Source organism: Arachis ipaensis, chromosome B10 (genome assembly GCF_059453495.1).
Source record: "Arachis ipaensis isolate K30076 ecotype BB chromosome B10, ASM5945349v1, whole genome shotgun sequence".
Taxonomy (NCBI): domain Eukaryota; kingdom Viridiplantae; phylum Streptophyta; class Magnoliopsida; order Fabales; family Fabaceae; genus Arachis; species Arachis ipaensis.
Genome location: NC_142435.1, coordinates 143,560,072 through 143,572,294, shown reverse-complemented (window position 1 = coordinate 143,572,294; position 12,223 = coordinate 143,560,072). Strand labels below are relative to the sequence as shown.

General features: G+C 29.1%; 1 protein-coding gene across 2 annotated transcripts; it reads left to right on the top strand.

The window, feature by feature from the left end:
• Positions 1-7,307: 7,307 nt before the first annotated feature.
• Positions 7,308-10,846, top strand: LOC107632302 (protein NLP8). 2 transcript variants are annotated; one of them, XM_088484828.1, is made up of 6 exons: positions 7,308-8,331; positions 8,704-8,748; positions 8,889-9,617; positions 9,682-9,805; positions 9,970-10,209; positions 10,353-10,846. In XM_088484828.1, exons 1-6 carry the CDS (start codon positions 7,390-7,392, stop codon positions 10,844-10,846), a joined length of 2,574 nt encoding a protein of 857 aa, XP_088340954.1. In that variant the 5' UTR covers positions 7,308-7,389. The 2 variants fall into 2 exon arrangements, with proteins under 2 accessions (XP_088340954.1, XP_088340950.1); XM_088484824.1 differs by having other exon boundaries at positions 9,970-10,269; positions 10,359-10,846.
• Positions 10,847-12,223: the final 1,377 nt, after the last annotated feature.

Below are 12,223 nucleotides of genomic sequence, written 5' to 3'. Positions count from 1 at the left end.
TTATTAGATTCATAAGAAACTCTTTTATAATTCTCCATCTTGAGTGGAGACTTTTAAGATTGGTCTAAAAAAGAGGCATTCAGAGTAACTTCTCTAACTAGAACTTCCTTTTCATTATTGAAGAATGAAGAGTGGTGATATTTTTCAATGTTGCAGCTTCTTAATCACTTTTTTGTCCTTGACATATCCAAATGTAACCTTTTGGACCTCTGGACCCCTGACAGAAATCCAAAATGTTTGTCTTGACTTCTAACATTATTGATCTGTAAAATTTCAGCCAGCCTTTTTATAATTTTTATAGAAGTGTTATTGTTGAAAAATAAATAAAATTTGTCTAAATTTACCACTTAACTTAACTACTAATTTCACGGTAGCTTTGTAGTACGTTCAACATATTGAAGCATTTTGTCTCCTTACTTTATAAAATAAAATTGAGTCATTTATAAAAAATAAGTGACTTACTTTCGAACATCTATAATTCAATCTCATTCGAGTAATCTCTTGTATTTTTTTAGTATAAAAGATTTATAAATAACTAATCATATATTATTATATTAGTAAAAATAATTAATTTTCACAATCATTATTTAAAAAGACATATAAATGCATGAATTTAATTAATTTGTAATTATACAAAAAAGTTTATATTAAAATTAACTCACATATATGTAAAAAGATAAAAACAACAACAAAATCTTGTCCCACTAGATAGGGTCGGCTACATGAATCAAACGATGCCATTGTATTCTGTCATGTATCATGTCTACAGAGAGACCATTTACATGTAGATCTCATTTGACCACTTCATGGATGGTCTTTTTAGGTCTTCCTCTTCTTTTCACCCCTTGTCCATCTTATATCTCATCCACCCCTTGATTGGGTGTTCTGTCGGTCTTCTTCTCATATGTCCAAACCACCTGAGACGCAATTCAACTATCTTTTCCACAATGGGTGCTACTCTAACTCTCTCCCTTATATCTTCGTTCCTTAAAAATATAAATATTATTGAGTTTTTGCAAAGATCAAAATTGACAAATGTAATATTTATTTAAATTGATAATAATAATAATAAATTGCAGTTTTATATGAATAAATATTTTATTTGATCACCCACTAATTTAAAAACTTAGCTATACAAGGATATACATAAAATATATAATAATTAAAGAAAATATTTGACAAAAATCGAATAAAATAAGAGAAAGAAGACAAGAATGTAAATCTTCTCCTTGCTGGGTATCCATTTTCTAAGATTACAACCTTACCACAAACACAAGACTTACGTAGCCCAAAGATTGATTTTTAGTTTTTTGAAATCAATTATAAAATGAGGGAAAGAAAATAAATGAGAAATGAGAAATGAGTTCTTAATTATTCCTTTTTATTTAAGATATCTATGTTCTAGCAAAACTTAATTATCTATAAATCTCTTTGGGATTCATAAGTTTTTCTATTAAGGTATATAAGTTATCTTAAGTTTTTAATAGTTAAAAACCTATGAACGAATTTATATGTTTTCATAAAAAAAAGTTAAAAACCTATTATTTGTTTTTATATTTAATTATATAATATCATATTAATATTATACATAATTATATTAAAAAATGATTTAATTAAATAATAATATAAATATGATACTAAAATAACATAAGAAAATTAAACTCATGATATTTGTATGTTTAATTAGACATGCTATGGCAATTACTAAAAATAACAATGAAAATGATTTTTAAGACTCTTTTTGGACTGTATCTTTAAATACAGATTAAAGAAATGGAGACAAAAAGTGCTTAGAACTATGATATATAGATATTGACACGAATACGAGATACGCGAATTTAAAATTCTTATAAGACACGAGGACATAGCATATATATAAAATATAAAGTATTTTTTAGATAAATTAAAATGATATTTTAGTATTTTATTAATATTAAAATATAAATTAATATTTTAATTATTTTTAATATATTTTTTAATTATATAAAGTATTTAAAATATATTTTGTTTTAATCATTAATAATATATACTATTTCTAAACTTATTTTAAGAATACATATTAAGAATAAGTCTAGATTTGCAAATATGCAATGGTATTTAGGTGTGTTCAAGCGTGTCCAGAAAAAAAATTTAAATTTTTTATTAAGACACGGTTGGATATAGAAGACACACGTGTCGAACGAGTGTCAATGTGTGTCAGTGTCCAACCCGGAGACACGACAAATTAAGAAAGTATCTGTGCTTCATAGGCTTATTAGAATAAGAAACGGAGAGATAAATACATAAAAAAAAGTCTCGAAAATAAAAAAAAAAATTGCCACTCCAAAATAGGACGAAAACTCAATCAAAAGAAAGAAAGTTTCGTTAACTTTTCTTTTTGTGTTGTTCTCATAAAAATGACAAATTTTAAATTTCAATTCTCTCTTCCTTTTTGTTTAAGAAAAGAAAAAATTGATTTAATTTTTTATTCAAATTAATAATTTAGATGTTATATTTTTTAATTTGTGAATTTTGATTTTAACCATATGATCTCTTTCTATCACTAAAATTTGAAATTTTGTCATTTTTATGAGAACAAAATAAAAAGAAAAGTTAACAAAAATTTCTTTTTCTTGATTAAGTTGTGTCCTAATTTTTGGAGTAACAAAAGAAAAATATATTTTTTTTGAGACTTTTTTTATATGTAATTTATCTTTACTTTTCATTTTAAATATTTTTTTGTCTTTATTTTTTTATTTTTGAAACTTTTTTTATACGTATTTATCTTTACTTTTCATTCTAAATTTTTTTTGTCTCTATTTTTTTGACACAGTTCAGAAAGAGTGTTAAGAATCATTTTGATTGTTATTTTTCTTCTATTAATTGCTATAGCATGTCTAAGTAACCATACAAATATCATGAGTTTAATTTTATTATGTTATTTTAGTATCATATTTTTATTATTATTTAATTTAATCACTCTTTAAATAAATTATGTATATTGATATTATATAATTAAATATGAAAACAAATAATAGGTTTTTTACTAATTTTTATGAAAACATATAAATTCGAATTAAAATGAATCATTCTTAGGTTTTTAACTCACTACAAGAAAACAAGTTTTTTGCTACGTTTTTTAAGCGTAGCAAAAAGTTCAGAAAAGTGTAGCGATAGCTTTTCGCCACGCTTTTTGAACTACTGGCACACTTTTGAAAGGCTGCAAGGGTACCGGTTGCTCTATCGCCACGCTTTTCGTGACCTATTCCACGCTTTTTTCTTGCCACATTTTTAAAGATGCCCCGCTTTAAAAGTGTGGCCATATGTGTGAAATATGGCTACGCTTTTAAAGTGTGCCAATAACATGCCATATGGCTACGTTTTAAAAGCGTGCCAATAGCAAGACATATGACTACGCTTATAAAACGTGGTTGTTGATGCCCACTGTAACGTATATATATCTTAATAAAAAAACTTATGAATCTCACATTTTTAATAAGGGTAATGCTACGGTGCAGAAACAAATTTTTTTCTTCACCTGCTGAAATGTGGTGTAAGCAGGAAAAGGAAACACGTGTTTAGATGGGTTCCTATTTAGTCCGACAAGTACTGCAGTACTGCAGAATTGACATGAAATGTGGGCCAACTTATACTTAATTAATATGATAATTAGTTATTTGGGTTTTTTGGTCTAAAATAGATCAATTTTTGTAAAAAAATGGGCTGGATTTAAGATATGAAAGGTAATTTCTTTTTTATTATTTTTAAAGGTAACAATACATTTAATTTTGTAATTAACCCATGAATGTTTGTGGGTATAGTGTGTTTTAGGAATATGATGTTTGTAGTGTTAAATTATTATATATTTTTTTACAGTTAAATTATTTAATTAAAAAATTATTATTAATAAAATTATTTATTTAAACTTAACTTTTCTACGTTACAAATAATTTTAAATTTAAAAAATTTTAGATTTTAAATTTTTTAATTTCAAATTTTAAAATTAATTCGGCTACATTTTCTATTTCAAATGTTATAATTTTACAATATATTAATAATTTTAAATTTTAAATTTGAGACTTATTTGTTAATTTAAAAAATTACAAACTAATATCAACTTTGATAAATTCTAACCTATGTTGTAAAATTTTTCACTTGAAATTTTTTTCTCAAATATTTTTATTTTAAAATTTGTAAAATAGCATAAAAAGAATAAAATGATAAATTTATATTTTTCATTACTTTTATGTTTTTAATAAAATTTTTAAAATAAAAATAAAAATATTTTCAACTTAAAAGTAATGAAAAATATAAATTTATCATTTTATTATTTTTACGCTATTTTACAAATTTTAAAATAAAAAAATTTGAAAAAAATTTTCAGGTGAACAATTTTACAACATAGGTTAGGATTTATCAAAGTTGATGTTAGTTTGTAATTTTTTAAATTAACAAATAAGTTTCAAATTTAAAATTTAAAATTATTAATATATTGTGAAATTATAAAATTTGAAATAGAAAATGTAGCAGAATTAATTTTAAAATTTAAAATCTAAAATTTTTTAAATTTAAAATTATTTGTAACATAGAAAAGTTAAGTTTAAATAAATAATTTTATTAATAATAATTTTTTAATTAAATAATTTAACTGTAAAAAAATATAATAATTTAACACTACAAACATCATATTCCCAAAACACACTATAACCACAAATATTCATGGGTTAATTACAAAATTAAATGTATTGTCACGTTTAAAAATAATAAAAAAAATTACCTTTCATATCTTAAACACAGCCCATTTTTTTTCCAAAAATTGATTTGTTTTAGACCAAAAAACCCAAATAACTAATCATCATATTATATGCAAAACTAACTCTAATTAATTAAGTATAAATTGGCCCACATTTTATGTCAATTATGCAGTACTGCAGCACTTGTTGGACTAAATAGGAACCAATACAAACACGTGTTTCCTTTTCCTGCTTACACCACATTTCAGCAGGTGAAGAAAAAAATTTGCTTCCGCACCGTAGCATTACCCTTTTAATAATTAGAGATTTATAAACAATTAAGTTTTGTTAGAACATAGGTATCTTCCAAAAAAAATCAAGAACTCATTTCTCCTTTATTTTCTTTCTCTCATTTTATAATAGATTTTAAAATGAACTTTATGTTAAACTAACTTTATGTTTATAACATGAACTTTGTGTTTATAATATAAATTCATGTTAATATTATGAACTTTATGTTTATAACATGATCTTTTATGTTATAAACATAAACTTTTATATAAAGGCCAAATAATTCAGTGTAATTCTATTTAATTTGACTCTTGAATTATAATTAGTTTTTTTAATTAAAATGAATTTATTCTTAAATTATAATATTATACACTTATATTATCTTAAAGTATTGGATAAAAATAAATTTTTTATCTTTAATATTAATTAATTATTTTTTAATTAATAAATAATTAGTCAATTTTTTTTATTCAATTTTATCATATTAACCATGATTTTAACTTTCACGCCACCTCCCAATGCCAGTCTCATTACTGTCAGTCATTGGCTTAACACTTGATCATAAACCTCTACAGTTTTTCGCAGATTATAACTAAACCGCTACAAATCATAGCTGTTTATGCTATATACGTGTTCACATGTATTCCGCAACGGATAGAGATATGAAATTTTATAAACAGCTATATAAAATAATTGCACTCGTATGCAACGAAAAAAATTCAATCGTTGGAACTTGTATATTAGATCATCAAATAATTTAATAATGTAAATTATACTTAAAAAAAGGAAGAAAAAGGGAACTACAACTTCGAAGAGTTTTAGCTGATGAAGTTTGAGGCTGTCTAGAGTTTACGAAGACAAAGACTTTCTATTTTTAGTAACTTGTTTACGTAGTAGGCTTACCTTAGCTTAACTCGGCTTGCACCAGCTTTTTGTCTCTCTTCTGGTTCCTCTTCCTTTATATAGAAGCAATCTTCTTACACCGTTCTCTCAATCCTCAGTCTCATTCCCTTTTTGTCTCCTTACAACGTACTAAAATAGATAGACAGAGAGGTAGATTGTTGTTTATTCACATTTTTCTGGTGTGTTTTGGGAATTTTCTTAAGTAGTTGTTTTTTTTCGTATGTTCTAGGTTTTTCTTTTGGACCTGTTTGTGGGGTTGGTGAATTCTGGATTTTAATTGTAAAGTTTGAAGCTTTTCTGAGTTTAAATGTGGGACTTTGCATTGATTGTAAAGTTGCGCCATTCTGAGTGCATTTGGTTCTTTATGTGCTGTACTGTTTTGGTACATTTGCCATGGTCATTTGGAAGTTGGGGCCAAATATTCAGATTTTTCTTATTTTTACCATTTTTAAGAATTTGTATTTAGCTTGAGCGCTGTTTTTCAATTAAGTTGCTGTTGTTGTGATTTTGAAACAGTTTCTGTCCAAAATTTGATTTTGAAGCAGTTTCTGTACAAAATTTATCTTTAATGCAGTTGAACTTGTGCCAATTTTGAGGATTAAAATTATTTTGGGAATTTGTCAATAGTTTTGGATGGTGATTTTTTAGCTTTCTTCAACAGTTGGTGTGTGGATTTTAAATATAGGATATTTTGAGCGACTGATACGTACTTCCAAAAAGACTTTTGATAGTTTGAAAAAAAAAGTTAAAAATAGTTAATGAATATTAATTTTGATCGCTTTGAAAAAATGATTTTGAGAGAAATGATAGGTTTTGTAACAGTGAGATTGGTTGAAGTTGAGTTAGCATGCTAAATTTTAGAGAGCAATTTGTATCAGATAAACAAAGTGTTTTGTAAATTTTCAAATTATATATATTTCAATTTAAAATCTAATTTGCTTTTCTGAAAAACTTTTTTGTACAAATTTCCTTGGTTTAAAATTTATGTATCTGATTGTCTGTATTTGGGATCAAGTTCTAATTTGGTCTTTAAACTTTCAAACGTTATGTTTTAGTCATATTTCAGTCCAAAAAAATTTCAAAAACGGATTCTAATACCAAAAAATAGATATGATTTAACAATAAAGTTGTTAACGTCCATGTCAATCATTTCATTAACTATGTGTCAAATTTAATTGAATCCGTTTAAAACCTTTTAAAACAAAATAGAAGTTTAAAAGTTTAAAAACCAAATTAAAATATAATCCAAAAGTTAGGAACGAAAATAGTAGTTTACCCATTTTTTTCTATTTGTTTAGAGAATATTTGTAGTTTAAGTTTTGATTTAATTTCCTACTCTTTAATGATGACTTGGCAGAAGTGTTAACTTTTCAGGCTTGTCGGACGCTGATAATCTGGGAAGGAATTTCAAGTGGAAACTTGCCAACAAAAGAACTCTAACACAGGCTGAATTTTGATTTGAAGTTTGTTTTCTAACATAATCATGGAAGATCAGTTTTTCTCTGAGGGAGAGGGAATTGGGTATTGGACACCTCCTGGCGCTCAATTCGATGGACCAAGCATGATAGACAACGGAATAAAAAATCTTGTATCAGAGGAGAAGCTTGACAACCTCCCTGATCTCATGAACTTCGATAACCTTGCTGGTTGGGGTAATATTCCATCTGTGACTGATCATAATTTAGATAATGGAATTTCATCACTTGCCTCTATGCCGTATTCTCCACCTGATGCATATAGTTTAGTGGAACAGGCCAATGATCCATACTTTATGACAAAAGATTGTGGAAATTATAATGCTATTGAAACCTCCTTGGGTTTCGATGACAAGGTTGTGTTACAGCAATTGGAGACCCAACTTGGGTTGTCAGAAGATGCAAATGATATGAATAACATAAATGGATCACTTCAAGAATTGAGTGCTGCTGACATGGGAAATTGCTTGGTGCCTAGACCATTTGCTTGGTCGCTTGATGAGAAAATGCTGAGGGCTATGAACTTGTTTAAGGAATCAGTTGGTGATGGAATATTGACACAAGTTTGGGCACCAATGAAGCATGGTAATGACTTCATCTTAAGCACAAGTGAGCAACCCTATTTGCTAGATCACATGCTAGCTGGATATCGAGACGTGTCGAGGGAATTTACCTTTTCTGCTGAAGACAAACCAGGGTCTTTTCCAGGGCTTCCCGGACGTGTGTTTATGTCCCAAATTCCTGAATGGACCTCCAATGTTGGGTACTACAATAAAAGTGAGTACATGAGGGTGGAGCATGCAATTAATCACGAGGTTCGTGGATCAATTGCGGTTCCCATAATTGATACGCTCGCTGAACCACCTTGTTGTGCTGTACTAGAACTTGTCACTACAAAGGAAAAGCCTGATTTTGACAAAGAACTAAAAATTGTTAGCAGTGCACTCCAGGTTGGTTTCTCTTTTACTCCCATTTGCTTGTTTCACTTAATATTATATAATGTTTGGGAAACATGTTAAATGTGTTTTTTGTTTGATGTTTCATATTCTTTTCACATTGTCATTAGAGACTTGGATGTTTTACTCCAAGGTTGTCATGTAGAAATTTCTGCCCTGGCTAACAAAGTATCTTATGCATTCAATATGATGTTGTGACCATAGTTGAGGAGCAGTTAGGCAAGTAGAAAAAATTCTCTGCATATGAAATTAGTTCTACTTTGCCATAAGTGAAACAATAGAAATCATATGCAGTAATCTTTTGAATGCTATACTCATACATGCACATCTATTTATAGTGGGAAATCTTTTGATTTGTTTTTGCAGCTTGTTAATTTAAGGACTACTACGTCTCCACGACTTATGTCCCAGGTACTGTTAAGAACATGCTTCCCCCAACCGCCCCAACAACAATAAATAGAAGACAAGGGGCAAAAACAAAGTTGAACTTTCAGTATGATGTGTTTTTATCTGGATTTAAAAACTTCTTACTCTGATTATTTTATGTGCAGTGTCTATCAAATAACAAAAGAGCAGCTTTAACAGAGATAATTGATGTGTTACGAGCTGTGTGTCATGCGCATAGTTTGCCACTGGCATTGACATGGATCCCCTGTTATTATAGTGAGGGGATAGGAGATGAAGCTTCAAGAATACGGATTAAAGATGGGGGTAAAATTCCTGGTGAAAAAACTGTACTATGCATTGAAGAATCAGCTTGCTATATAAATGATATTGTGGTAGGAGGATTTGTTCATGCATGTGTTGAACATTATCTCGAGGAAGGGCAAGGTGTAGCTGGGAAAGCGCTTCAATTAAATCGTCCATTCTTCTATTCCGATGTGAAGGCCTATAATATTAGTGAATATCCCCTTGTTCACCATGCGCGAAAATATAAGTTGAATGCTGCCGTTGCAGTCAGGCTAAGGAGTATTCATACCAATGATGATGATTACATGATAGAATTCTTTCTACCTGTCAATATGAATGGAAGTCAAGAACAGCAACTTTTATTAGACAATCTATCAGGTACTATGCAGAGAATGTGTCAGAGTTTGAGGACAGTATCGGATGCTAAATTATACGGGATAGAAGGTTCGCAAGTGCAGTTTTCAAAGGAAGAAGGCTCGAGTTTTTGCTCTATGTCTAGGGGAAACTCTCATATGGCGCCGGATGGTGACCATGATTCGGTCCAGCCTATGTCCGTGACAAACAATGAAACTGAAGCTGCTCATAACCAGGTATATCTTAACAGTTGCTTCATTTGAGAAATCATTTACTATAATTTATGATTCAACTTTGTAGGCAATGGATGGATCAAGAAAGCAGATTGAGAAAAAGAAAAGTCCAGTGGAGAAGAATGTTAGCTTGAGTGTTCTCCAGCAATACTTCTCCGGTAGTCTTAAAGATGCGGCTAAAAGCCTTGGTGGTAAGACTACTACAGCTTTGTCCCTGCAGATTTCTTTTAATTTATTCAATCAGAATATTATTTTGGGCTAGATGATAGATTCTGGTTCTAAAAATATATAGATGATAAATATTTGTGAAAAACACCAAGATGATTATTATTGACAAGTGATTCTTGTTGAACAGTTTGCCCAACAACCCTGAAAAGGATATGCAGGCAACACGGAATTGCAAGATGGCCATCGCGCAAGATCAATAAAGTTAATCATTCGTTAAAAAAAATACAAACCGTGCTTGACTCAGTCCAGGGTGTGGAAGGAGGACTGAAGTTTGATCCTTACAAAGGGGGATTTATGCCAGGAGGATCAAGCAACCAAGAAATTAATGCACATAAAAGTTCTCTCTTCTGGAAGAAATGTTCTGGAAAATTTCCTGATCCTGCATCAAAAGATGCAGTCACCGTATCTCCGGCATCTGGTAGCAAAGGTGAGAATTTAGCTTCTGCATTCAGACATGCTTATATCTAATTCCAAGGGTGAGTTGAAGAAAAACAAAGCTTTTTTCTGTTTGTGTAGATTCAAAACCAATAGCCATGGATGATGGTGGATTACGGCAGGAACCCTTTCGGGTTTCTATTTTGGAAAGTTCTAGGTGTGATATAGCCTATCACAGTCCAAACACCCTCGGCGAGCATCACAATCCCACTACTTCAAGCATGTCAGACTCGTCGAATGGCTCTGGCTCTCGGAAATTTGAGAATCGGAAACATTTGAAAGCCAAATCACCTTGTCTTGATAAGGGATCAAAAATTAGTGTCAAAGCTGCCTACAAAGAAGATATGATCCGTTTCAAGTTTGATCCTGCAGCTGGTTGTCTCCAGCTCTATGAAGAAGTTGCAACAAGATTCAAATTACAAATCGGATCATTCCTGCTGAAGTATCTCGACGATGAAGAGAAATGGGTGATGATGGTAAATGACTCAGATTTGGAAGAATTCATAGAAATATCGGATGATCTTCGCACCCGTGCTGTGAAATTTCTTGTTAGCGACCTAGTGGTTTGAGCAGCCGTGGCAGTAACAGTTGATGAATTCAATGAAGCACAAAAAATCTTTGATCTAAATAATCCCAATGGCACATCCAAAATACTTCGTAGAAATGTCTTCATCTGACTTGTGTGGCTAAAAAGCAATAATGAAATATTGTTGACGGACGAATTTAATGTGACAACTGAATTCTTCAATCAACATATTTCATTAGCATTGCCTTTTAGGCACAGAAGACGTTTCTATAAAATTTTCTGAATGTGGCATTGAGATTATTTGGATCAAAGATTTCTTGTAATTTAATTTTCACAGAGGAAAGAACCTTGAAGCATGACCATGCTTTTTCAAAGTATCTATTTTCAGAAGGTAGGATAAAAGTCATGTATATTCTAGTGCTTATTTGTGACTATTATCTTACCTTCTGAAAATAGACACTTTGAATAAGCATAATCATGCTTTAAGGTTCTTTCCTCTCTGAAGATTAAATAGCTTATAAAGTTTTATAGTTAAATAGTTAAGATAAATAACTCTAGTTTGCTTTTATCCCAATTTTTATATAAAATCATCAATAATTTGGGATAGATATTGTAAATAAATTTTCATATAATTTTGTTATTTTTATTCTCACAGGATAATCTAATTAATAATAGAAATTAATACCGTTTCCAGTGTATTGTCTGTGAAATTGTGCACGGGCTGAAGTTATTATTTATTTTTTTTAATAACATAATAATATTATATTAATAAAATATTATTAAATTTTTAAGTAACCCCAATACATCTTACCATATATATATATATATATATATATATATTCCATTTAAATTGGTCTCAATTGATCCCTTATTACTTCTCCTAAGATGCGTATTACTAAGAGATAAGGATGACAGGATTTGAAAATAAAAAATTTATTATTTTTGGATCACCAATTTAATATTCCATTCAAAATATTTTTTCTTATAAAATAAATGGATTCTAAAATAGATATTTATGAGTTATAAATAAAATATTCTAAAATTCTGTTTGTTTAATTTTATTAAAAAATATAACTATTTAAAACTATTTTAGTTAATATTATATACAAATTCTATATTCTATTAGAGTTGGTATTTTAACGTTTGTATTTTTTTATACAAAAAAAACTTTTTAAATTTCTCATAGAAATCGATTGCGTTGATGAATAAGTTCTCAATGCTGTCCAAAAACCTTTCCTATTCCAAAGAGTGTTTTGGATTTTTTTTAATCTCGAGGTGCGTTTATTTGGAACTGTCGTGTATCTAATATAGTGATAGTGATTGCGCTGATGAATAAGCTTTCAATGCTGTCCAAAAACTTTTCCTTTTACAAAGTTTTTTGGATTTTTTTTATCTCAAAGTGCGTTTCTTTGGAACTGTC